The sequence below is a fragment of the Lytechinus variegatus genome, chromosome 1 (genome assembly GCF_018143015.1).
Source record: "Lytechinus variegatus isolate NC3 chromosome 1, Lvar_3.0, whole genome shotgun sequence".
NCBI lineage: Eukaryota > Metazoa > Echinodermata > Echinoidea > Temnopleuroida > Toxopneustidae > Lytechinus > Lytechinus variegatus.
In genome coordinates, this window is record NC_054740.1 from 50,526,628 (window position 1) to 50,554,437 (window position 27,810).

Below are 27,810 nucleotides of genomic sequence, written 5' to 3' on the forward strand. Positions count from 1 at the left end.
ATAATTGTTTAATGAAATTAGGCAAATTTCTAAATGTCAAAATTATAATTTTTTAAATTTTGAATCATAATGTTTATTAAATTTTCTGCAATACTTTATCTTTCTTTAAATTCAAATTACTTTTTTGTTGGGGTGGACCTCTCCTTTACATGGAATGTAGGGAATGCACATTAATATTTATCCACGAACAAAATTGTCTTAAAGTGTGCAAATCAGTAATTGGACACATGTTCACTTTCCTTTCATCCAGGCCACTCCCTCACATCCACCAGGTTTACAGTCTTACAACAAAAATGATGAATTAATCATAATAACATCACACCATAGCTCCATGATCACACAACATTCACACAGTGCTTCGCAACAAATATTTCACTTCTGTTCACTTCACACATGCAATAATTACTGTGGAAAACAAAAACAAAGCGTAACCACATTCGAATACCGTTTAAAAGGACAAATATATTATAACTTTTGAGAAAAAAATTGTGAACATACATAAACACTTAACCTTCAGCACATTGGATAACATTAACAGAGTTGCTTGAGAACAAAATATAATTATGGGGCATTGCAAGAAACTTATGTTCAATTGCAAATCAACTACATGTTTGTGTTTAAGCAAAGGACTTACCCTTGATTTTGGAATGTGTGAATGAGTAGAAAGTTTCTTGCAATGCACCATTAGTAACATTAAAACTGTTCTTTGGTTTTAAATTGTGTATTCTTATTTTTGTCAAGCTGTATTCCTGTCAAAGTCAGTATTCTTAGTCCTCTCCAAAACTGTGCTCGAATTTTCTTGTTTCCAATATCGATAAAGATCAATTTTCTGTTGTATCATTATCACTTCAAAATTTGCAAACGAAAAATGGCTTTGTCCAAATCAGTCCGACCAGTACATGATGGATCATCTCCCAGAATGAAGTAGCGAGCAGGGACCAGAGTCAGCAAGTGTGCAGATCTGAGTGTAGAAGAGACAAAAAAAAGAGATAAATAGTCTAAATTACTAAATAATCATTCAAAGTACATGTATGATACATGTAAGAGAGACTATTTACACGTAGTACTGTACTGTCTGCGCTGCAACAGCCACATTTTTTTTATTTGAACAAAATGGTTTATAAATACTACTGAGTACGGTAGTACCAAACTTTTTAGTTGACTTGAAATTGTTTATTTTCTATAGAGTAGACTGTCTAAAATAATCATCATTTCATTCTTAACCGCAGCCTGTGGCAAAAATCATCATGGGACTCAACTTCGACTAGGCCTAATTATTAAGAAAAAGGTTAACTTTTTTTCAACATAGGCCTAAATCAAGAAATATCTCAATCTATAAAAACTTGATGGAATTCGGAAACCTGATAATCATTAAATAAATTTTAGAAGACATCTACTTATTGAGCTTCGTTTATATTAAGTCTTAATTACAAATAAAAACAGGTCCACCGTCCACAGTCACATAAATAATGCGAGCCATCTGTCATCATTACAGAAGTTTCAACGTATGGGACCAAAGACGAAATCCTACCAACCCGCGACGAACGCAATTTTAGCATTATTTCGCGCCATCGTAGAGTGAACGCGAAGGTTACTTCCGGGTAAAACGTAAATTTCTTGATTTTTAGGGTATCATTTTCTCTAAAATAAAAATATAAGGTGAGTTTGCGTCAAATCGGTTCTGACATATTTTGAACAGTGACTTTTCTTCTTTATAAAAAACCCCGATCGAAACAATTTGGTTATGTAGCAAAGCCAGGAACTAAAAGTGAAATTCCGACTACAAAATCGTAGTTAAAATATTACTAAAATAAGCATCAATTAAACAGGTAAAAATGGTAGGTTGAAAATGTCGAAATATGAAAAATTATATATCAAAATGTAGATGAAGGCCTTGAGAATACCTTACCACAATTCGTTTCGACGTAAACTGAAGTTAGCGACCAGTACAGAGCTATAACTTCAGCCCCTCCAAATCACTGGGAAAATCAAGCCAAATTGATCGCACGTTTTCCTTCGGAGACCGCTAGAGGGCCGCTGAATAAATCTTCGTGAATATGCTCATTATCGCGCGAGCTGCGGTCTGACTGTTACTCTACGCCTGCATAGTGTACAGGATCAATGGTGTACATGTATGCATGGAGGGTTTTGGGACTGTAGACATATGTACATATATATATACAAATTGCAACTGAGGGTTTGGTTTGTTTTTGGTTTTATTATTAACCTTATCATAAAAATCATTACAAAATACATTATAAAAAATATCAAAATTTATGACATCTAGAAAGATCCTTGTGATTTGATTGATTGTTTGACTTGTTTTAATTATGTATGTTTTATTTTATGAGTTACTGTAATATTTTTTTTTATATATTCTTATTGTCTCACTTTTACATGTTTTTTAATGTTCACGGACTTGCTGAAAAGCAGTCTGTAATGACTGAATGTAAGTTTAAGTTATGTAAGTTCATTCAGTCCATTTTTATAGCAATGACGTCATCAACCGTGCAATTTTGGATCCATTCATCTTGCAATTTTGGAACCATATGATTTTGTCCATTGCACTCGCGCACCAAGACTGCATGCAGCTCATGCACCAGCAGTGCGCATATTGTAATGACATACATGTAACAATCAACAGACCGAACTCGCACGGCATGAGCATGTTTTGCATCAAAATTCATGAATTTCGTATGGGAAAAATATCATTTTTAAGGTGTCATATACATGTACATAAAACCAAATAATGAATGTTTTTTCATTGAATGGATCATCATGAAGTGAAAGATGAAATAATGATCCATTCAACTAGGCGTAGCCGAGTTGAATGGATCATTTCTTCTTTCACCTCATGAAGTATTCTGTCCATTGCACTCATAAACATTCATTATATGTATATACATGTACAAACACCATATGGATGGATCACTCTATTCAGAGCCATTGATATAATGGCTCTGTTCTTTCATTAATAGTGGGCTTGTCTGGTCTAGTGGTTCTGACTCTCGCCTTTCAAACAGAGGGTCGTGGGTTTGAATCCTAGCCATGGCGTGCTTTCCTTCAGCAAGAAATTTATCCACACTGTGCTGCACTCGACCCAGGTGAGGAAAATGGGTACCGGCAGGAAGTAATTCCTCTAAAAGCTGTGCACACCAGAATCAGAAGACTAGCTTTAATAGCCAGGGTATAATATAGGAGTGCCTTGAGCACCTACATGTAGCAAGGTGGATACATATTATTATTCACATGTTCAAGGGGTGCAACCTGATAGCTTTCAAAAAAAATATATCATTTTCATTTTACATTTAAGTTCTCTAATTCTATCTAGCAGTTGTCAAAGTTTTCAAGAGAGTTACTGTCGGAATATCCAGAGTGTTGGCTCAGTTGGTAGAGCGCCAGTCTCATGACCAGGTCGGGAGTTCAACCCCCAGCCACGTCAGACAAAAAGACGTAAAAAGGTGGGAGTTGTTGCTCCCCTGTTTGGCATTCAACATTTTAATAAAGATATAGCCTCGTTGATCTGGCTCTGCACAGTGGCTACCACCATCAATTGGGCAAAATGAATTTTCCAAATATTTCTATTTTGAACAATAAAATATGGATTTTCATTTAAAGCCTTTCAATATAAGGCACCACAATCCCTCTCATTAGAGAAGCTAAAGGGGCAAAAGTGAAGGGGAGAAAACAAAATTACAAAGGAATTCACAGAATATGCAACAACAAAAACAGGGTCGGCAATTTTTTTTTTTTAATTATTTTAAAAAATGGATTTATTTGATTTAAATCAGAATTTTTGTATTTTTTCAGCAAAGCTCAAACACCAAAAATATAATCTTTTCACTGATATCAATTTTAAAATCATACATGTACATAATGTACAATTCACTACTAAAATTATTCTTCAAAATCTATTTCATAATTAAATCCAGTCTAATAGAATTTATAGAAAACATTATGTGATGAAGATGCTGATTTTTCTGCATACTCGGGTGTAGAGAGCCTGTACTGACTAGTTCAGGCCAAGTTGAGTACTGTCTTGGTGCAGCGAATGCTGTTAAGTTGGTGGTCCTAGGGTGCATTTATGTGCCACTTTTTTACCCTAGAATGATGATCTGAATCCCGGGGGGGCGGGGGCCACTTACATTGATGAGTGGATACCATGCGCGACCAAAAAATAAGGATGCGCGACCACGTAAAAGGATGTCTTTTTCACGATAGGGGACGTTACGTACGTAACGTGATAAGGGTGTAAAAAAACACAAAAATAATGAAAAAAGGTATCTATTTCGCTAGAAAAATTACATGTTTAGGGTCGATTTTGCGGGGATGAAAAAACAAAATTAAACTAATGTATAAAGGGTGTCCTTTTTGCCCCAACACAGTTTAGAGTCCGATTTGCGCGAGGTGTAGAAGGTGGGGTCGTACTAAACCAAATAAGGTAAAGCCAAGGACCGAAGGACCCGTAACAATAAAACATTCCTATACTTGTTTAGGGGTTCATTTCAGGGAATATTTGCCAAGAGTATCGTTTTGTTTCCAATACTTGTTAAGGGTAGGGTTTCGCACGCCAATACTTGTTAAGGGGTGCACTTTCAGAATATGGAAATTATGTGTTTAGGGTGCTTTTCGAGACCCCATGGTCACGCATGGTATCCACTCGTGAATGGAAGTGCCCCCCCCCCCCCCCCGGGTCTGAATCATGATTCAAATCATGACTCTGCTGAATCACGATTGAATTTGTATAAATGTAATCATGATTTGAATCATGATTCTATGACATCACTGTGTCAGGCTACTTTTGGTTTGACTTTTGCCAAGCTCAAGGCGTGCTATGCTCAGTGTATTTGTACATATAATTATGTGCTATGCATGCATTTCTTGCCACATGCATTTAACTTTATTCTGTGTTGGGCATCACATTATCCACTACTTTTCATCTTTATTTTTGTCATGTCCTCAATTTTAAGTGAACTACATGTAATAAATGAACTAACTGAACAGACAATGATAGCCTATCAATTGTTGTTATTAAGTTAACAGTATCAATATGAAATAGGATCTACCCTAAAATTCACTTCTGAACACCATTTTCGATAAAGAGACAAGAAGATATAAAGCAAACAATATGAGGTATAATAGACTGAATTTGAAAGCAAATGTAATATACAATTGATATGTATTTGTACATGTATTATTTTCCCCTTCCTTGCTATAAGGGATGCTCTGGGCAAAAAATATTTATATCTAAATAAATAGAGTAAAATTCAGAGTAAAAATCTGAAAATTTCTAATATCAAAATCAGATAACAGATAACAAAGTAATTGAATTTTAAAGTTTATCATTATTTTGTGAAAACAGTTGTATGCAGATCATCATGAATATTCACTAGGTGGGCTGATGTCACATCCCCACTTTCCTTTTCTCATTTACATGAAATAATAATTTTCAGGTGCTTTTGGCTCTGTGACACTGAAAGGGTTTATAAATATCCCTGATTCCTTCCAGGGGGGCCAATTGACGAGCGGATACCATGCGTGACAAAAAACATATAAAAAGGATGTCATTTTCAAGATAGGGCACGTTATGTATGTAAATAGTTGGAATACACTTGCCCAAAAATCTATTTCACTTGCCAGAAAAAATTCTTGAAAAAAAGTTCTAATTTCAAAAGAAATTTTACATGTAGATTAAAAATGCATTTCTTTTTCCAAAGTGATTTTATCTTGCCTGCCATGACCAAAATGAGGGTCAATATCATACTTCAACTTTAATTTTGGTCATTCTACTGTGAGAATTTTGGTTGCCCGATTCGGGCAAGTAGTTTTGGTCTTTACTTTAAAACACTAGCCTGACTCTTAACTTTTACTTGCCCCGGGCAATCGGGCAAGTGCTTATGTAGCACCCTGCTTGCCAATAGTATCGCTTTGTTTCCAATACTTATTTATACCCTTTTCATAAACCTATCCTCCAATTAGCCGCCTAAGAGTAATGCGGATAATTCAATAAAAATTGCGTTCATAAACTCCGAAAATAAGCCGCATTATTTCTACGAGCGCCCGTCCTGAAAAAGGGGGATAATCGCCATGACAACTGGACACGCCCCCTCCGATGCGGTTGTGTTGGAAAAGGGTGACCTTGTGACCGCACCATGGCAATTATCCGCATAATTTGGAAATGCGTTCATAAACTCAAAATCTTGTCCCGATGCTGCTATTATGCGGATAATAGCAGCATCAGAGTAATGCGGATAACTCTTGTCCTCCTCCAATTTTACGACCAAATTATGCTGCTATTAGCCGCCTAATTCATTTTAATGGGGTTTATGAAAGGGGTATAAGAGTAGGGTTTCACACTCCAATACTTGTTAAGGGGTGCATTTTCAGATATGGAAATACGTGTTTAGGGTGCTTTTCGAGACCTTGTGGTCACGCATGGTATCAACTCGTCAATGGAAGTGCCCCCCCCCCCCATTCCCTGTACATTCTTTTGTTGTTTTCAATGTTGTGTAGGCTGCTGACCTTCAGTATGAAATTGTATCATTCAAGCTATATTTTTGTTTGGTTTGTTTGTGTTTTTTACATTCTTATCACAATGATCTGTGCAATACTCAATACTTCACGAATCATATAGGTCCATGGCCAAATGGTTCCATTTTATGTTAAAGGGATGGTCCTAGTCTGCTATGCAGACTCTGAATGGCTCGTGAGGTGGGATCTGCTACTGGTTTGCGAAGAAAACCATCTGCAGCCTCAGTAGACCTAGTCTGCTATGCAGACTCGTTGAATCAGCTGAGGTACACACACTGCAGATGTGGGTCTACATTTGTAGACTACATGTAGGATGGTCCTGGGTGGAGATATTTTTATCTCAATTAATAGAGTAAAATTCACAAAGTAAAATGCTGAAAATTTAATCAAAATTGGATGACAAATAACGAATATTGAATTTTAAAGATTTGCATTATTCCGGTGAAACGGTTCTAGGCTTGTCTTTATGAATATTAAATAGTTGGGCTGATAATGTCATATCCCCACTTGTTCTTTTTTATTTCATTAATATGAAATTTAGGTTTATTAAAAAAATTCTACCAAAAACTACAATTGGATTGACAACTGATTATTGTGCATTAGTTATTAATGGCACATCTTATTTCATCATAATGGAGACACATGATCATTTACCTATGATATTGTCTGGCAAAAAGGAAATACAGCACAGTTATCCCTCTATTCACTGTTCAGATTTGGGTAATCACTACAAAGCTGCATGGATTTCAGGATGAGGTCCTGAGTCTTTATGAAGTCATGCCTAACTTCTAATTGTAGGCCTATTGTTTTTAATCTTAATGTAACAGGTTTTTTCTTTCCAAAAGTTTAATAGATTGTATCCTCCTCTGAATAGGCTATCAATTCATCTCACATGAAACATTCACAGGAAATTGACCTTTCAGTCACATCACACAACACCAATGACCACAGAGGAACACAATAGAACATTGGAGAATAATGGACAACAAGTTGACCAAAGGAACTCTCCATTGTCCAGACTACAATGATTTCCAGACACATGAAAGGGTTTATGGCCCCCAATATTGATTTAGAGCACTTTTGTTGTCTTCATAATGGTCAAACCCAACCAACCCAATCTAAACCTCTAAATCGTAACAGGCAAGTTACATGTATAAAGGGGAATAGAATAGAGAACTACTGATCATCTGCCAGCAGAGTCCATAGAAATGATGAAGACACTTGATGTGTTGACATACACATGCATACAGTAGGGGGCTAATACAGGACTACATATATGTTCATCATATACATGTAGTTCATGCCATCATGAACAATTCCCCCTTAATACCCTTTCCTACCTTGTACAAATATGTTGAACAAGCGCTGGGGGAGTCAAATATATTGCTGTATACACCCGTGATCAAAAATATGTTTAAATGGGTGTTTTTTTCAGTTTTGGACATGGGCCGCGCATGCAATCGTTAAGGGTATTAAAAGCATTGATCTTCAAAAAAAGGGGTACATACAATGTAGTTTTGAAAGACTGGTTAATCATTTGGTCAATCGCAGGGTAAAAAATATTTAAAATTAGGATATTTTTTTCCGAACCGTTTTTTAAGAATAGCCAAACGTTCTCCTAAAGGGTATATTTTCCCCCCCAAGCTTATTCCGCGGAGTCATATTCTGGTGACAACTTGTTCTGGGGCCAAAATGTGTAAATAAAGCCCACGAAAAACTTGTTTAGGGGGTTATTTTTTACACAGAGACAAACTTGTTTATAGGGGGTTTGGAAATGATTTAGCCATGCGTGTGGACAGCAATACACTGTACATGTACATTTGACTGCCCCATCCCCCCCAAAGTGAACAAGCCTCAACTAAGCACTGATTATTAGGGCTTGAATTAATCCAATCACATTATTAAAGGCCATTGCATAGCCATAAGATGCCAATTGGGGGGAAGGGATATATATTGGTATGGGGCAATTTAGCCCCCCAAATGATCAAGAGAGCCCTGGAAACTAAATTTTAAATAAAGAGCCCTGAAGATCTCCATTGATTGCAATGTTAAAGCTTATCCAATGTTGCAGATTTAGGCAGTAAGGTGTAAAAAAAAAGTAGCCCCTGAAAATAACAAAAAAAATAATATTTTTTTGGCTGTTGCCAATTTAGCAGTGGATCTGAAGTTAATATGGGTGGATTTCTGGATTTGCAATCATACATTGTACAAACAACAAAAAAGGAGATTTACATGAGAAAGTTCGATCCAGAATCCAGATTCATCTGGGCCTACGTGCTGGTGAAGTACATGCCTATACAAAAGACTGTCACCAGTCACCACTGAACTGACATCTGTGGAAATAAGGACTTCCTGTGTCAGGTCCTCTAAAAACAAACGCTGTTGATTGATGACCAATTTTCCCTCAAATACATGTACATGTAGAGTAGGGGAGATTGGGGTTAGTTGGAACATTTTTGACAAAAATGGCCTCAAAGTCAATATAGATTTTATTCAAGAAATATCAGCTTAAAGCATACTACATGTATCTAAGGGCTACAGATGTACCATGGAGTTATTACAGAAATTCACCTTGAACAAGACCATCTCAAGTGTTCTAACTTACAATGTACCACATATACAGTGCGGGGTAAGATGGAACATGGTATGGCCTGGGGTATTGGAACGCTGCATGGCAAATTAAGAATTATACTGTAATACATGGTTTAAGCCTACGTGTATTTGCTTGTTTCTTTCAAGTTCAAAATATTAAAGGTGTGTATTCTGATCTGTTAAACTTTGTTTTCTATTATGATATACAGCCACTCACTCAAGCCGACTGTGTAGTAGAATTTTGTGTGAATTTTATTTTACAAGCATAGCTATTAGGGTATCAGCTATACTTCTGCACCAAATTTACATGACATTGATTGGATAATTATTTACAGAATGTAGTTTATTGAACTGTATGATGGATATGGAGGCTGACACTGTATAAACCCCTCAAAAGAGTTTGGAAATCTGAGTTTGGCCATTAATTTCTCCCAACTCCAAATTTTACACAATGCATTTTTGACATCATTCAAAAGATCATTTAATTCTCTTTAAAATGATACCATGCTTGTTATGATCATGCCATCACAAAAAGAGCAGGACTCAAAGTGTTGGATGAAGTCTGAATTGAAAAGCTGCAAAACAAGCAAAAAAAATTTGGAAATCTGAGTTTGGCCATTAATTTCTCTCTTGAAACTTCAAATCCAAATCCAACTCCAAATTTTACACAATGCATGTTTGATATAATTCAAAAGATCATTAACTTCTCAAACAATGCCATGTTTATAGGAAAACTAATTTATCCAACATACTATCCAACCTCAACCAGTTATAGTATTCATTTCATTTAAAAAAAATCAAAAAGAAGAAAACAAAGGGTCTAACATTTATAGTCCTACTCTAGATCTAGAATCTAGATGTTTATAAAAAAAATTACACTGTAAATTTGTAGTACATGTACATGTAGGGTGCCTAACTACATGTACATGTAGTCTAGTAGTCTCTGAACCTCGATTTTATGTAGTCTTGAGGACGCAATGATGTTTTTTATATACAATGTACATGGGTCAATCCATGTCAAATCAACCAATGCTTGTCACCCGACCCTCTTCGATTTTCTTTAAACTCGCACCAAATGTTGCCCCAAGTATCTGATGGAAAAATCTGAAATATTTTGCCCCAAGGTCAAATGGTTGCTAAGATACAGCCTCCCATAGCAAGCAATGCGCACTCAAATAAATTATTTTAAATAAAATTGCCTATTTTTGATTGACTACTGCAGCAAAGTTTGATTGATAACAGTCTTCATTTTAAGTAAATTGGAAGAACTTTTTGGTCTAAACATGCAGAGTATACTGTAGCGCGGACCTGTCAACCGGATTTCGCACACGAGGTCACCGAAAATGGCGTTAAGCATCCGTGTCAATGATTTCAGAAGCATGTTTGGAGGCTCATAAATCCAAAACTAAATTAGCTTAGAACCAAATATCATGCACATTTATGGACTTTCATATACTCAACAGAATTACAAAAAATTGACCCAAGAGTGTGCGTCGTTTTCCTGTAGGGCGCCCTCAAAGTTGGATTTTTTTCAAAAGATGCCAAGTTCAAGGTCACGGATCACCTCCCGTCCCATCGAGGAGGGGGACCAATTTCTGTGTTTTGATAGACATTTACCCATATTTTCAAGTGTTACTTGAGAAATTTTGCTACCGGAATGTTTAGGGGCTGATTTGCGCATTCCAAAATGGTCGTAAACACCCTAAATTTGACGTTAATGACACATACATGCTTTCCAACACTTTTCAAATTGTGATAACTCAAAGATGAAATGCCAAGAGACATTGATATCTTCTTTGATGATAGTCTGTAATTGGTATTAAAAGGATATATCTCCAGAAATAGTTTTTGTTGTTGGTAATGACCTTGAAAACACACCTAAAATTCAATAAAAACAGTAAATTGGCGAATTTTCCAGAATCATATGGCATTCAAATGGTGTTTACATTGACTTTCAAATGGGTGTCATTTCAATACAAAGGGTGAGCTTAAGCCAAAACTTGAAAGACATGTTCAACTTTTGTTCTACTTTAAGCAACATAAAATATTTGAACTCAAAACTATATCATTTGACCTTGAAATTATTCCAAATATAGCTGATTATTGCTTCGTAAGTAGCATATTCAAATTGCGCGAGTACATTGCACTTTGCAACACATTTCAAAATGGATTTTCTCATAGAGAGAATACCTGATCAGGCTGATATTTGCAGTATTGGTAGTCTGTAATGAGTTCTTGGAGGATCTACAGATTAAGTACCTATTCTCTCATGACAATGACCTTGAAAATACAGCTGAAAATCATGAAAATCAATAAATCATACAATTTTCATTAGTAATCTGTTTTTACCCACTTTTCATTGTGTGTTATTCCATCTTATGAGCTCATGCTGATAATTGCAAATCATGTTCCACTTTTGGTCTACTTTAAGCTACATAAAATATTTGAACTCAAAACCTTATCATTTGACCTTGAAATTGTTCCAAATATAGCTATTTGTGCTTCATAAGTAGCATATTGAAATCACACGTGTACTTTGCAACACATTTTAAAATGGATTTTCTCAAAGAGAGAATACCTGATCAGGCTGAGATTTGCAGTATTAGTAGTCTGTAATGAGTTCTTGCAGGATCTACAGATCAAGGAACTATTCTTTCATGACAATGACCTTGAAAATACAGCTGAAAATCATGAAAAATCAATAAATCAGACTGAACTCAAAACCATATATTTTGACCTTGAAATCATTCCAAATATAGCTATTATTTTGTTGCTTCATAAGTAGCATAAATTATATTCAAATCGTGCATGTACATTGTACTTAGCAACACATTTCAATACTTGGAAATAATTTCAAGGTCAAATGATGATTTAATGGTCAGACCTACATACGTGTTTTACTGTTATTACTGGCGGCGTGTGGTGGTATCCACAGATAGGTGTTCTGGATATAACCACACGCGTGTGGCTGGATGGTAAAGACACACGCGTGTGGCTGTATACACTGCCCTTTACGCATGAATTTCAAATTTTGCATGGTTCCTGATGACTTAATTTTGTTTTCTATCATGATCGGGTGTGAAATGATTTGTCTATTGATATACAAAAGGTACAGTGAAAACCATTTTCAATTTTCTGAGAAAATGACATTTCATTGATTTTTTACCATTCACTATAGCTATGCCTATGCAGGGGCGGATCCAGCCTTCGCCAATAGGGGGGGCCCGGATTTTTTTTTTTCAGCCATATTTTCCCCGATCGGCCACTCGAATATGATATTTGCCGGGATTTTTGGTTTCTTTAAAGGGGTAGTCCTATTAGTCACTTCTTAGCTTTATTCTTATGAATAAACATAAATATATAATAACATAATCATTATTAATATAATGCGAGCGCGAAGCGCGAGCTATTTTTTTTGGGGGGGGAATCTTCTGTACTTTTTTCTAAAAGTTTTGAACATTCTGGGCAATCCTGAAAAAAGATGTGTATGCAAGTGAATAATTATTATGAACGTGTAGCGCGAGCAGAAATGAACTGATGGAAAAGGTACTGTTAAGGACTTGCTTGCAGTTAGCCATGAAGACGTTACATATTTTCAAAAAATCAAATAATGCGAGCGCGAAGCGCGAGCTGAAATTTTTTGACATTTTTACCTAAGAAATGGAAATTCTAAGCACTTTTTGTAACTTAACAGAATAGATAAATAACTAAAAGATTGGTGCGAGCGCGAAGCGCGAGCAAAAAAATTCGTTATTTGGACCTACTGAACGAGACACTATTCAAGTTTTGTAAATCATGAAAAGGATGAGGAAGTGGGGATCTTCCTTACATTAATAATGCGAGCGCAGAGCGCGAGCGGAAAATTTTTATATACGTTTTGAGCTGATCGTATTTGTTATGGACTGCTTGAACTTAGCCATGAAGACGTTACATATGTCAACATTCAAATATTGCGAGCGCAAAGCGCGAGCTGAAAATTTTTGACATTTCTATCTGAATAATGGAAATTTTAAGCACTTTTTGTAATCGTGGAAAGGATAAGACAAAAACTGAACATTATTGATGCGAGCGTGAAGCGCGAGCGGAAAAATTCTGGACACTCTATTCATGTTTTGTAAATCATGAAAAGGTTAAGCTATTGGAAATTTTCATACATTGATAATGCGAGCACAAAGCGCGAGCAGACAATTTTTTTATATTGTTATCTGAAACTGGATAATTGTTTAAATGGAGAACAAGCTGCGTATCTGAATAAACGTGTATTTGAGATATCGACCTAGAATTTGGGTATTCTAAATACCTTTTTTACCATGAAAATCAATAAAGCGAGCGCAAAGCGCGAGCTAAAAATATATGATATTCAGATCTGAAAAGGGGTCGACTTTAAGCTCTGTATTGCAAGCACTTTGTGGAAAAATTGTGAGGTGAAGAAGGATCACAGTTAAAACAGAGCTGATATTTTCAATTATTGTTACTTTGAGTTTTGACATAGGACCGGGATATTATATAAGGACATTATGTCATCATAAGAAAATGATGACTATCTTCCTATTTCTCTTCCTAAGCATGAGAGCGCAAAATCTATTAATATTATGGCCTGAAAATTGGACATTTAAAGCACTTTTGGAATTATGCATAAGATGCATATGAGTTTAAAATCTATCAATGCGAGCGTAAATCGTGAGCAGAAATTTATGATAAATTGTCATCAAATGGTGATTTTAAGTAGTTTGTTTTAGAATTAATATTGAGATATACATAACTCACTAATCAAAATGCAAGCGTGCAGCGCTACCTGATACGTTTTGACAATCTGACCTAAATAGGGATATTTTGAGAACTTCATGGAATACAGGAAACTAATAGGTACCTGACAAATCAAATTTTGCGAGTGCGCAGCGCAAGCAGAAATTTTTAATATTCAAACCATTAAACAGAAATTTTTAAACTTTTAAAAAATCAATTTGTAAATAAAACAAAATAGGTCGCATTTCATAAGTTGGGTATGCAAAAAGGGTGGCGTATGAACAATTTTCCACACGGTGCCATGGATAAATTGTTGCTACATCACAGTATCTTGACCAAATTTATTGAGTAATATCTCATTTTGAAGCTAGAACTATAGGCTAAATATATTACTATGAATTAAATCAATACAATATCAGGAACAAAAACTATAGCACATTAAGTTTGAAGTAACAGGGGTGGCGGAGCCGGTGGATGCGGAGCCGGTGGATGTGGTAAATGATAAAATATTAATTAAAACTAATTAACAACTTACTATAATATGTAATATGACTGTTATCCTCATATTTCTGGGCATTTTAAAGCAGGGAACAACTAAATGTCATAAAAATTTGACAATTTTGAAAATATGCAGCAATGGAATACATGTGTATGTCAGCTTTGATCTGCAACCTAATCAATTAGTAAACCGGAGAGATTTGGTTAATTATCTAATTTGTAATCTTAATTTTTAATACAAATATTGTGTATCATTGCAACAAACATTTCTACCCATGATATTGTCATTTTGCCAAGCATATAAATACAGTGACAGGTATTTTGGGGGCAAAAATGTGAAATTAAATACTGTTAATTAATTAGTATAATTAATATGCATACAATAATAGATAATTATTTGATTTTTGGTACAGATTTAATTATTGATGTTTAATGATTATAACTGCAAAATACTAGGGTGATCCAACGTTGCATTAACTTTTGACACCATTTTATGTGCAGCAGGTCCAATTTGAGTAAAACACATTTCAAAATTCACATTTTACATTGACGTCTATGTAATAATTAGCTGTTAATTAGTCATTTTAAGGAAAAATAAAAGTATTCGAGACTTAAAACTTTTTCATTATTTAGAGAATGGTAATAGCTATAACATATCAAAAAATAAATTTTTGACCATTTTTACCCTGTTCGCGAAATTGGACCACCTTATGACATGCGACCAATAAGGAAAGTTCAATTTCCCAGCTGAAATATGTTTCGTATATTGACTTCAGAATTTGATATTTTAAGGTCCATATTGAGCAAGATATCACCTAAAAGGCAATGCGAGCGCAAAGCGCGAGCGAAAATTTTATATGCCGACATGAAAGATTAAAAAAAAATAATTTCCAAGTCTTCCCCTTATCTTATTTTATTCACTCATCTTCCTCCTCTTATGATTGCCTTCCTTCTTTTCTCCTCTCTTTTCCCTTTTTCTTTTTTCCTTTTCCCCTTTTTTCTTTTTTTTTGCTCCGCCAATAGGGGGGGCCCGGGCCCCTCGGGCCCCCCCCTGGATCCGCCTATGCCTATGTAGGAATGCTGCTCGCATATGATGTCACAAATCAAATAATTGAAATTCTAATAACTTTTTAATTATTTGATGAATTTTTCTCAAACCTTCGGCAAAATTTTTTATTACTTTTTCTGCTATTTTTACAATAAAGTTTTTGTCAGGGTGAACTTCCCCTTTAAAGATCATACAGGATTCCCCTTGCATGTGCAATCGGGCAAGGCCGGGGGACACGCCTACTTTAGTTTAGTACTTACCTATCCGATGCTTTGCCCGTGACGGGGTGGAGAATCGTCTGGTTGTCTTCCATATCCACACAGCATTTCGTCTGCAATTCAACCTCTGAAACACAAAAAAACGTTCAAAAATCATCATAAATCAACCATACCATGTAAATTCATCACCACACAAGCATATAGTTTTGCCAGTAACATAAAACAACATTTTTATATTTTTCATTCATTCGATTTTCATCAGAACTTACCTCGACGATTGAATGGCCGAACACGCACTGCAACATTTACTTTGGACATGGCTGCAATTTACAGGTGGTTTTTCACCGATTAAACGTGATTCTCCTGAGCTAATTGTCAGAATATTCCACCCTGATACCTTCCATAGAATAATATCCTGAAATAGTCCCAATCACTTGGTGGAATATGTCATAATCCAAGCTCGCCTACAGCCCATGTAGTTCTCAGCACAGGGATAGAAACACAGCAACAATACACATTATGCATTTACAATCAGCGCAGCGCGGCCGATCGAATCTTTGGCGGGCCAGCTAGTTCCCCGATCCGGTGGTGGTTATGGTGCGATACCGGCGCGGCGATGCTAGCCACGGAAATTTCCGTGGCCGTGGCGCGAGCTCGAGGTCTTTTTTTGTAGTTTGTGTTGACATTATAGTGCAGGTGTCGCAAGCTGGCGCTATAACACAAAATGTGAAAGGAACAGACAAGGATCGGATCGAATGTTGTTGCTCGTCTGCTGGGCAAACCCTTCACTCGTGTAAAGGGTCTGAATTGCAGCCTACTCATGCCTTGTGTACTGTTCAAAGGCAAGTTTTGTATGTGCTAGTCTATGCGTGGAGACACTGATCAAAGTTTCAATCATGGTCTGTGCCTGCAGACTATGTTGTTGCCGTACGGACAATTACACCCCGGACAATAACTCGATCCTGAGGACAATTATACCCGAGGACAATTACCCCTGGAAAATTACCCCCCCCCGGAAAATCACCCCGGACAATTACCCCAAGACAAAGGGAGAGCATGCTGCAGAAAGTCATACGACGGCCGTACGTTTTTAACAGACGTAAGAAGTACTCGAGGCATATTCTCGAGTATTAATCAAACGAACGCCTTAAGAAAACTGTAAAAAGTGAGCTACTTTTGCAAATCTTCACCTTACCTTACTCTAATTACCGTTTTTCCTTACCTTACTTTACCGCAAATACTGGTAGAATGCTGAATTAGCAGTCGAGCTTCCAGGTCTATCTTCTTGTCAGCTTCCTTCATGCTTAATAAGTTTAAGGAGGCCCGGGGGGCACTTCCATTCACGAGTGGATACCATGTGCGACCATGGGGTCTCGAAAAGCACCCTACATAATTCTGAAAATGCACCCCTTAACAAGTATTGGCGTGTGAAACCCTACCCTTAACAAGTATTGGAAACAAAACGTTACTCTTGGCAAATATTCCCCGAAATGAACCCCTAAACAAGTACAGGAATGTTTTATTGTTACGGGTCCTTCGGTTATCTGCTTTACCTTATTTGGTTTAGTACGATCCCACCTTCTACACCTCGCGCAAAACGGACTCTAACACGAAGTGTTGGGGCAAAAAGGACATCCTTTATAGAACATTTTAATTTTGTTTTATCATCCCCGTAAATTCGACCCAAACACGTAATTTTCCTAGCGAAATAGATACCCTTTTTCATTATTTTTGTGTTTTTGACACCCTTATCACGTTACGTACGTAACGTGCCATATCGTGAAAAGGACATCCTTTTTACGTTTTTTTTTGGTCGCGCATGGTATCCACTCGTCAATGTAAGTGCCCCCCCCCCCGGGCAGTGGGGTAAGTTGGTGAAAATTGACTTCTCATAATCTAATTAAGAGTAGTGGGGATCATAATGCTTATTTCTCCAGTGTCGGTCTAGGTTTACAAAACCTAGAATTCGTTCGAAAGCATCGTTCGTACGATCTTTTATGTCACCGTAGCGTAAGATCATTAGTTTTTTAGCAATCTTTTTTTCTTGGCTCGCCGTAAGGGCCACTGGAAGGTGTTATTGAAGCAGCTTTTTACATTCCATTCCGCAATGTAAATGTCGCGCAGCTCATATACCGCTATATACCTCCCGTGCGTTCAGACGAGGTAAAATAGATCGAGGGGAAGACTATTATGTAAAGTGATACAATGGATTTCTTTGTTGTTGTTGTTGTTTTAAAGCTTAAAATATCACAACATCCTATACTGAGGCTTGAACTTCGTTTGGAGCAAGCTGATCAGACGTGCACGATGCTAATCCTGCATACTGTCTTTAGGTTGTGTAAACAGAGTTATTATGATATTTGTTTAATGTTTTTTTTTTATTTCCCTCCGATAGAGCATAATTTATATTTGCATAAAAATTAACAATGATATGAATGACATAACATATCATACACACATAGTATAATTTAAGTACAGGCCTACAGGGCGTTTCAAACAAAAGGCAACAAAATCCTACTAGCCCCCCCCCCCCCCTGGCGGATTTCACTCTGGGAAAATAAAAAAAAACGGGAAAGCTAGAGAAAAGGGAGGGAGAAAGAAAGGGGAAGGGAAGGGGAAAAGGAAAGGAGCTAAATTAAAGGGAAAGGAAAACGAAGAAAAAATATTCTTTTTAAATGGAAAAGGAAGGAAAGAGGGAAAGGAACGAAAGAAAAACAATTGAGAAAGAACAAATCATTCCGAAATAGGCCTATGTAATGAAATATCATAATGGGAAATAAATTAAAAGATGACAAAGTGGCAAACAATAGCGGAAAATGAAATTAGTCAAAAGCTAAATTGGTACAAAAGGGACAAGAAAAAACCCTTCAATAACACGACCAGGCTCCTGAAGATTGAAAATAACAAGCGGAAAGAAAGATCATGGAGAGCATACAACATCAACATTGTGCTATAAGCTTTCTAACATTTATGTTACCGGGGCTTTGCCCCAGACCCCATCATGGCAGTAGGGGCTCTTCATCGATAACCTCCAAATTGCTCTATAACGCCCCCTGTATAGGGACCCTTCCTACATTTAGTTTACTTTCAATTACTGGTGTACAGGCGCCGGCGGGGGGGGGGTCTAATTGGTTCCACACCCAAGAGGAAATAAACGAAATTATAGGAGACAACGTATATGAATGGAAACAATGAAATGTGTTATTTGCTGTAATGGAAACATCACATAATTTATCGAATTTTGATTGCAATATGCAATTTTTTTTCCAGCACGCTTTGCTTGCTGGCGATTTCTTTTTTCAATTTCCCACATTGCTATGTTTTGCCCGATCAAAACATTTGGTTCATTACGCAACTGGGTTGAATAAACATGTTGTGTAAAAGCTATACTGTATATATCCACGATTTTATTAAAAATAGCAGCAATCTGCGAGTGTTTAATGGCATCGATATCAATAAGTTCCGGGGGCTCCGCCTGGACCCCAACCGCATAGCACTGCCGTATATATAGTATGGAAGGGTTGGGCCATGGCCCCAAGAGCTTTAAAACCAAGAACAAACAAAAAAAAGAGAAAAGAAAAGCAAAGGAAAAGTGTAGAATATGATTTCATTTATAATGTCAAAAAATATCTCAAAGTTATATTCTTATAAAAAGGTGATTTTTTTATCGCTCACTTCGCTCGCTCGGGACTTATATCAAGCAGCTTTTTAGCACATGCACCATGCGTCATCGTAGCCAGGGGGCGGTAGGGGCGGTCGCCCCCCCAAACGTCCCCAAAAAGAAAAAAAGAAGGGAAAAAAGAGAGGAGAAAAGGAAAGGCGAAGGGAGGAAAGGGAAGAAAGGTAGCTTTGTGTGTTTATCTTTTTCTTTTTTTCTCAAAAAGAAACTCCTTCACTCTTGCTCTAAATTTAAATTCATATGAATTTTGCTTTCGCGCTGCGCGCGGTTAAATGACAATACTGGAGGGCCTTTGTTTCCCTCACCCTTAATCTATCCCTGTTTTTCCACCTCAGCTATATGTGTTTCTTGCCAGTTAAAGTTCAAATGTATACACATTAGGGCATGGACAAGAGTAAGGTTAGGCCGAAATATATGAAGTTATCTTTTTTTCAAAATGATCGCGCAACTTTGGTCGGGTCGGCTCCGGCGGGTAAAATCTTTACATCAATTTCTGCCGTCACCTCCATATAGGCAACGCTTTTCAGCTCATTACTAAACAACCATAATTTGGGGGCAAACAGGTTCCTAATTTAAAAAGAGGAAGGTATAAAATTCGTCTTATTAAATTAAAAATAATATACCTTTTTTTATTAAATTCTATCAAACTTCATGTCATTTCCCTGCACATTCATTTCCTGTCCTGTTTTACGCCCTCAGTTTTAAATTTTGAATGACACCTAAAGTTTCTTTATTATTTAAAATGAAGCGCATCAGGATAAGTCAAAGAAATAATACATCATCCTGTTTTATACAATTTTAATAAATCACATAAGTGCAACTTTTTGCGCACTATTTCCCTAGTGATTAAGTCCAATAAGCTTAGAAAATCGGAGCCGATGGGGGTAGGCCTATTGGAGATATCTGCATTTGATGTAACGTCCGCCCTTAGAAATTTCAGAGTTTCATTGCTCTGCACGGGGAGGAATAACTTCCTCCCGGCATATGTCCTTCTCCTCTGTTTTGCGAGTTAAAGACATGCACTGTTACTAAATTGATTGTAATAAAATCTGATCTTTCCAAGGAAAGTATTCAATATAACTTAGAGAGTACCCTTTTCTTGGGACCCCTTTCCTTGCAAAAAAAAATGACAAAACGCTTAACCTTATGCGCTTCGCACGGGGTTAATATTTTCCCCCTCCTTTATCCCTTTTTGTGCGTTCACTATCACTTTTGAAAACAAGGTTCAAAATCACAATATAGTCAACTGAATAGGAGCGGAAATAGGTATGCGAGAGAAAGAGTTGGTTCCTTTTCATTTACATTTATGAAACACCGAAAGCTCAGTCGCGCTTCGCGCGGGATGGGGGGAATTAAACTCCCCCTCCCTGCACCCACCCCCTAGGGAGCGCGCTTCGCGCGCTCTGTAAGTGTTGGCTGGTTGGCACGCTTCACGTGCATTTACCGCCCCCTCCAAAATGAAATCCTGGCTACGCAGTAGTGCCGTCATTTTTTCCAAACTGTAATATGCATATTTTTTTATTGATTTGAATTAATTTGAAATGGCTTGGTTTTTCAAAAAGAAATTCACGACCATAAGAAAAACAAAACAGATGGAACTTCAAAATCCCGTGTTCAAAATCAATCTCAAAATCAGATATCGGTATATAAAAAAGGTCTTTTTTTTACTCACTTGCAATTAATTAAGCCTATATATTTCTCCCAACACGGCCATGTACATGTCTTGCATGCCCCCTACCCTAGGCCTAGCTTCTTTTTTTTTCATTACGCCACATGGACCCTACATCTTGTTTATGAAACAGGTTTGGGCAATTTTCGGCATGCCCAATTTTCCCGATAGACCCCGAGAATATGAATGTATTTTGTCATTCCTTCGCTTATTAAAGACACTACCATATTTGGATATTTAGATTTTCCATTCCAGCTGATTGTGTATTTGGCTCTTCAAACTGTATCCCACAATGCATATTTTGTTTCCGAAACTTTATTCGCTGATACAAGAGGAAGTCGCTCAGCTCAGATTGTGGAATGGGTTGATGGCTTTCGGTACATGTTTTGGTGCGTGGGACAGCGAATTTCATTACCTACCATACTTCCGGGTTTTCGACCACTCCCACAAATTTACACGGCTCGTCTGGTTGAATTGATATTCCCAGTTCCTTGTTGAATTCGTGATTCTAAAGAGGTAAGTATTACTTAATATATTTTTTTTGCTTCAAAGTCTAGTGTTTGGAAAATTTCTAATGATAGGGATCTGGTTTTTCTACCGCATACATTGCTGTTAAATGCTGGCAGTGTGGCACTCTCTGTGGCTGTGCCTGTGGCGCTGGAGCGTGGGACCGTGAGCCATGCGAGTACGAGCTGGCATGGGAGATGGCTGGGTTGTGCCTTGGGGAAGCCGAAAAACTGGGTCGGCGACGGGATCTCGACTCGAGGTGGCACTCTCCACGGCCCACTGCAGCTCAGCTCTCGGCGCGGCCGCGGCGGCACCGCGCTGTTACCCTCAAAATGTGCTACTGCAGTTTTGAATTTTTCAAATTACATTTCCACATTGGAGCTCAATCCCGGGCGCTAATGTAGTCTTGAGGACGCAATGATGATGATTTTTTTAGATATGTCTTACATTCTTTCATCATTGACGTCTTGACACTCTCTCCATAACGCCTTCAGCGAACGACCAAAACAAAGATGGATTCCCCCCAAAATCCATCTTTTTAAACCGAACTAACTAGAAATTTGTTAATTTTATTAATTCTTACACCTTCCTACGCCTAATGCGTAGGAAGGTTTTAAATACTACTTTAAAAAATGTAAAAAAATGAAGATTTCTTACCTAACTGATGCCGCGTAGACCTCTCGTTCCACATGTAAACAACGGAAATACAATAGCGTCGACCCTTGAACCGCTTATGTATGACGTACTTCCGGAAAGCAATGCCGTCTTAACGAACAATTTAGAGATAAAAAATCTTATTTAACAAATATTAAAATTTATTTTGTGATCATAAATATTTCATATCAATATATATAAATTATTTATGATCACAAAATAATTTTAATATTTGTTAAATAAGATTTTTTATCTCTAAATTGTTCGTTAAGACGGCATTGCTTTCCGGAAGTACGTCATACATAAGCGGTTCAAGGGTCGACGCTATTGTATTTCCGTTGTTTACATGTGGAACGAGAGGTCTACGCGGCATCAGTTAGGTAAGAATTCTTCATTTTTTTACATTTTTTAAAGTAGTATTTAAAACCTTCCTACGCATTAGGCGTAGGAAGGTGTAAGAATTAATAAAATTAACAAATTTCTAGTTAGTTCGGTTTAAAAAGATGGATTTTGGGGGGAAATCCATCTTTGTTTTGGTCGTTCGCTGAAGGCGTTATGGAGAGAGTGTCAAGACGTCAATGATGAAAGAATGTAAGACATATCTAAATAAATCATCATCATTGCGTCCTCAAGACTAGCGCTAATGCCTTTTTTAATCGCAAATGCAGTTTCGCACCGGCTGACTACCGCCCGGCTACCGGCCAATTTCACCACCACCAATTGGCAATTACGCAAATGTTATAAAAAATCTCTCAATCCCATTTCATTTTCAAGGTCAAATAGCACCCAGCATCGTATTTCACCGCATTCTGAAAAATTTCGATGCATTCTGAAAATTTTTCGATTATCGATGGATTCTAAATCTAATTTTGTTAAAAATTAACAAATTTTGGATTGAAATCATTACCTCAATACCTGTTTCCGTCCTACACACAAGTTGTGCCTATATAAATATATCGCATAGAGTATTGTGAGCTGAAATTATCAAGCAAATTTCTCTCTATTTTGTCTGGTAGCAGCAATTGAAACTTGGAAATTTTCCTTACACTTTGCCTCAAATGAGAAAGGTACTCGTTACGCAAGAGGCCCACTGCAGCTCAGCTCTCAGCGCGGCGGCACCGCGCCGTTACCCTCAAAATGTGCTAGGCCCTACTGCAGTTTTGAATTTTTCAAATTACATTTCCACATTGGAGCTCAAGCCCGGGCGCTAATGCCTTTTTTAATGGCAAATGCAGTTTCGCACCGGCTGACTACCGGCCAATTTCACCACCACCAATTGGCAATATTACGCAAATGTTATGAAAAATCTCTCAATCCCATTTCATTTTCAAGGTCAAATAGCACCCAGCATCGTATTTCGCCGCATTCTGAAAAATTTCGATTATCGATGTATTCTAAATCTAATTTTGTTAAAAATTAACAAATTTTGTTAAAAATTAACAAATTTTGGATTGAAATCATTACCACTAAGCCTGAGTCATATCGATTATTTTGAAAACCGGTGTTCGACAGCTCTAATTCGATCGAACATCGACGCATCGAATATTGAAGGCGGAGAAAATTTAGTCTTTTGTTTTTGCGTCGATGCGATGCGCTTTGCATATGCACTACGCACTGACGGTATGCGCTGGCGTTGGCCGGGTGAGCGTTGCACAAGCAGATGACAGAGCAAAGTTCGTTTGTATTTTCCATGATCACAAAACACACAAAAAAGGCCGGGGACCAAAGCAGAATTCTTCCCAAAATATCTTCAACAATGATATTTGCAGATGACAACATATAAGTTTAAAATGAAACAATAATAAAGACATTCATGAATCACGCAGAGTCGATCCGAATGATTTTCGGTCGACTAGCATTCGCAGTCCATTCACCAGCCCCGTCCGCAGCTCCGTACACTCACTCTCCCGAAACGACAGGCGTGCTTGACGTCAGCGCCAGCAAACAATTGCAATCAACGGAGAGCGCTGTAACTTGCCTGAGATTGTGTAGTTGGATCCAAAATGAGCTCCAAATAAATTTATGGGAATAAATACGTAATTTTCTCTGGATGGTCATTTGAATTGCTATTCAATGCTGATATAACGATTGTGAGGAAAGATTGTGGAATATGAGTTATGACGATGTTCGAGAATTAATCCTGATAATGACAATCCAGTTTTTTAGACGCAATTGAGCATGCGATCAAAATAAATACGAATGTTTTGAATCGAGCCCTAAATTCATCTAAATTATTACGATTTAACAAGATTTTATGGTCATACTAAGAATATTGACGATGTCAGCAAAGTATGTTATGTTCATATGGAAGAAATAATACTGGGATTATTTCTATTGTTCCATCTCTCGACGTCTCCTCCAAGCTCCGAGAAAATAAACACAATGCGCATGCGTGTTTGATGACGTATGACATATTTTCCCATTCATGAAATCAGAGCCCAAAGTTGGGCACAAACTAGCTTCAAATTGATGGGAAAAATATCAAACGCAATTTTCTCTGTTTTGTCATGTAAAATGTTATTATATGGTGATATTACGAACTTGAACAGAGTTTTTGCATGTAGACAATGTTCGAGAATTAATCCTGACGTGATGATTTTTTTTAGACAAGTGCACTAGCTCGACTCAAGAAGTCAAGTCGATCGTCATGAGATGTCCGCCATTGAAAATTGAAACGAAATACAAACGTTTCACATCAAGCTCTAAATTCATATTAATGATTATCATATGCAAATTATTGTTAAATATTACGATTAAATAATGTTCTATGGTCATGATTTTAATATTGTTCATGAAAGCAAGATTTATTTTACGTTGATCGCGTCAATTTCCGGCCATTTTCTGGTTTGATTAAAGAACAGTACTGCGCATGCACGATCGATGGCCATGACTTCCATTCATGAATTCATCGTGCATAAATTATCTCGGCACGAGCAGACGAGTAAAGACTCGAACTATGATCGAAATAAACTTCAAATTAATGGTGAATAGCATCATAATTACTCATTCGGTTTCATTTTGGGGGCAATAGAAATCAAGTAAGTAGTAGTAAAGTTGGACATTACTGATATTTTGATGATTGATTGTAAAACCAAACGAATCGGCCGGCCGACGTATTTTTTTTTTTTTTCGATGCACCGATTTTGCAAAATCTGCACCGGTGTTCGATGACATCGATCGAACACCGATTTTAAAATCGATTCGACTCAGGCTTAATTACCACAATACCTGTTTCCGTCCTACACACAAGTTGTGCCTATAATAAATATATCGCATAGAGTATTGTGAGCTGAAATTATCAAGCAAATTTTTCTCTATTTTGTATGGTAGCCACAATTGAAACTTGGAAATTTTCCTTGCACTTTGCCTCAAATGAGAAAGGTACTCGTTACGCAAGAGAAAAAGAAAGGGGGGGGGTCGATATAAAAACTTGAACTTTTCCGATAGAGAGCGAGAGATTAACCCTCATGCGTATCGAGTACGTTTCTCATTCTAGGCAAAGTGAAATGTGTGTTTGTGTGTATTCAAGTTTTGTCAGACGTGTATCAATCAGATATGATTATTTAAGTCTGGGACCAACCTTTTACGTCACCATCCGAAACACGTGACCAGGGCACTCATTCAATGAACAAGGTTATAATATAACCTTGTTCTCAGTTATACCTCCATGTGTGACAAAATAAAGGTGGCAATGTTTGGCTTATTTTCTCTTTTTCTTTGGGGCAAATGCTTGATTTTTTTACACTGACAGTTTCCATTAGACCTGTTAATTCATACCGCTTGGCTCTTATTTAAATTTGATTCTTTATATCATTTTTTCTTAATTAAAAATAGAGATAAAAAAATGAAAATTTTCTTGCCATATTACTTTCCACCAATAGAGGGCGTACACAAAAATATGCCCAAAATTCAAGTTTTTGAGCGCTCTGGTGAATACAAAAATTATTCCCACATTACTAATGATAAATGAATTAAAACTATATGGAAATTAGTAATTTTGGTCACAAAAGTGATATTTTAATGATTTTTTAAAGTGTGTGCTCTATACAGCATTGGCATACCATAGTCCTACCTGTAGATTCTCCACAGGCCAGATGGTAGCAGTGAACAAGTGGACCAGGGGAGCGTTTCATGAAAGGACTTGTCAGACGTTTTATCCGACAGTTACTATGGTAACAGTGCTTGTGCCAGGAAAGTTGTTAGATCTGATAACTTGTCTGACTAAAATATTGATGAAATGCCCCCCAGGGCTCGAACCACTCACACATACTAACCTCGCACAACGCATGTGATTTCATAGTGGACTTTGACGTTTTCATTCATCACACGAATGTGAGGGAATAAAACATGCCAAACCTTTCAATATTTCTTCACTATGTTAATCTTAATCGTATGATTTAAATTCATTTTAAAAAGGAATTGGAAATTATTTGTAAAAGTGTTTTTATCGCTTACCTCCAAATCTTTAATAACCAGGATACTCCGTTCGATCTGTCCTTTGTTATCCTTAATACTGCGGTGGAAATTACGCAAACAATCAAAATGCAATTTTTCCTATTGAACATTCTCGATTCAAGTCGTCGGTGCATGATAGGAAATACCAAAAATCAACAGGTTGCATCTCATGTACCGTATTTTTTGGAATATAAACTGCGGCCGTGTATTAACCGCACCCCCAAAATCGGGAGGCTCTAAAAAAAAAAAAATTGGCAAACCGAGTTTGGTACTATTTGGATGATCAAATTAAACTTATAATTTCTTGACAGACCAAAAGATATATTACTAATTTTTGTATTTAAAAAAATGGTTACTACATTCTTTAACTTTATTTTTCAAAGAATATGAATTATTTCTTTGTAGAATAAAGAAAAAAAAGACCATGAAATAGCAGTAAGTATATCAAACTTATAGTCTAAAAATGGAAAAGAAAACAAAAATGTTGAGATAAAGTGAGGGTGAAAAAATGAATAGAGGACATTTTTATTGCCTATTTTCAAACCGATTACGATCGATTACGATTACATGCCTATTGTAAAGCATTTTCAATGCACTTTTTAGGTGTAAAAAAATTAGTTTTCATTAAAAAAAAGGTTTTTTTTTAAGGAAATAAAATGGCATTTTTTAATATCAAAATTATGGTATAAAAAGGGAAAGTTTTTTTTTTTAATACTGAGAGAAAAACTAGAGAAATAAAGGACATTATTTATTGCCTTTTTAATAACCGATTACGATCGATTACGATAACATGTCTATTGAAGAGCATTTCCCATGCAATTTTAGTTGAAAAAAAAAATTTTTATCACAAAACAATCAGGTTTTTTTTTGGAAAACATTTTTAAATTGATAGTAGTTAAATAAATAATATAAACCAATCTTTACAAAGAAGATTTTCGAAGAAGACTTTGCAAAATATACTCCCTATTTTTAGTAACCAAGAAATAATTATACATTAAATATTTTATATTATTGTTGGTTCACATGAAAGTATTACTACCAACAAAATGTAGTCACTTTTCCGACGAAATTTTGTTGTTTCTGTGTATACTGTAAAAGTGGAAATATTCGCGTTGTGGAAATTTTTTCGCATTTCGCAGCAAGATCGGCAAGCACGAATTTAAAAACACGCGAATTTATGAGCATCTATTTTAATGCAAGTTTTGAACGGCGG

General features: G+C 36.7%; 2 protein-coding genes and 1 long non-coding RNA gene across 9 annotated transcripts in view; 1 reads left to right on the forward strand and 2 right to left on the reverse strand.

Moving 5' to 3' along the window:
- The window catches only part of LOC121415808 (kinesin-like protein KIF13A), a 129,728-nt gene extending 113,334 nt beyond the window's left edge, over positions 1 to 16,394 (reverse strand). For 2 of the 7 annotated variants that reach the window (XM_041609177.1, XM_041609186.1), the window contains exons 1-2: positions 15,903 to 16,388; positions 15,676 to 15,760 (exon numbers count right to left, since the gene is read on the reverse strand). In XM_041609177.1, coding sequence (XP_041465111.1) covers positions 15,676 to 15,760; positions 15,903 to 15,951 — 134 coding nt within the window. In that variant the 5' untranslated portion in view covers positions 15,952 to 16,388. Of the gene's footprint in view, positions 1 to 15,675; positions 15,761 to 15,902 lie in introns of all 7 variants that reach the window. The other 5 variants (XM_041609152.1, XM_041609143.1, XM_041609159.1 and 2 more) reach the window with 5 other exon arrangements.
- On the reverse strand, positions 443 to 2,092 carry LOC121415843. Its single transcript, XR_005970065.1, has 2 exons — positions 1,910 to 2,092; positions 443 to 961 (listed from the first exon to the last, which is right to left on the reverse strand). It is a non-coding gene; the product is annotated as an uncharacterized LOC121415843 (long non-coding RNA).
- Positions 16,395 to 21,364: 4,970 nt separating the features above from the next.
- The window catches only part of LOC121415848 (adenylyl cyclase-associated protein 1-like), a 49,976-nt gene continuing 43,530 nt past the window's right edge, over positions 21,365 to 27,810 (forward strand). The window contains exon 1 of the mRNA XM_041609216.1: positions 21,365 to 21,497. The gene's annotated coding sequence lies outside the window, so the exon portion shown is untranslated. The remainder of the gene's footprint in view (positions 21,498 to 27,810) is intronic.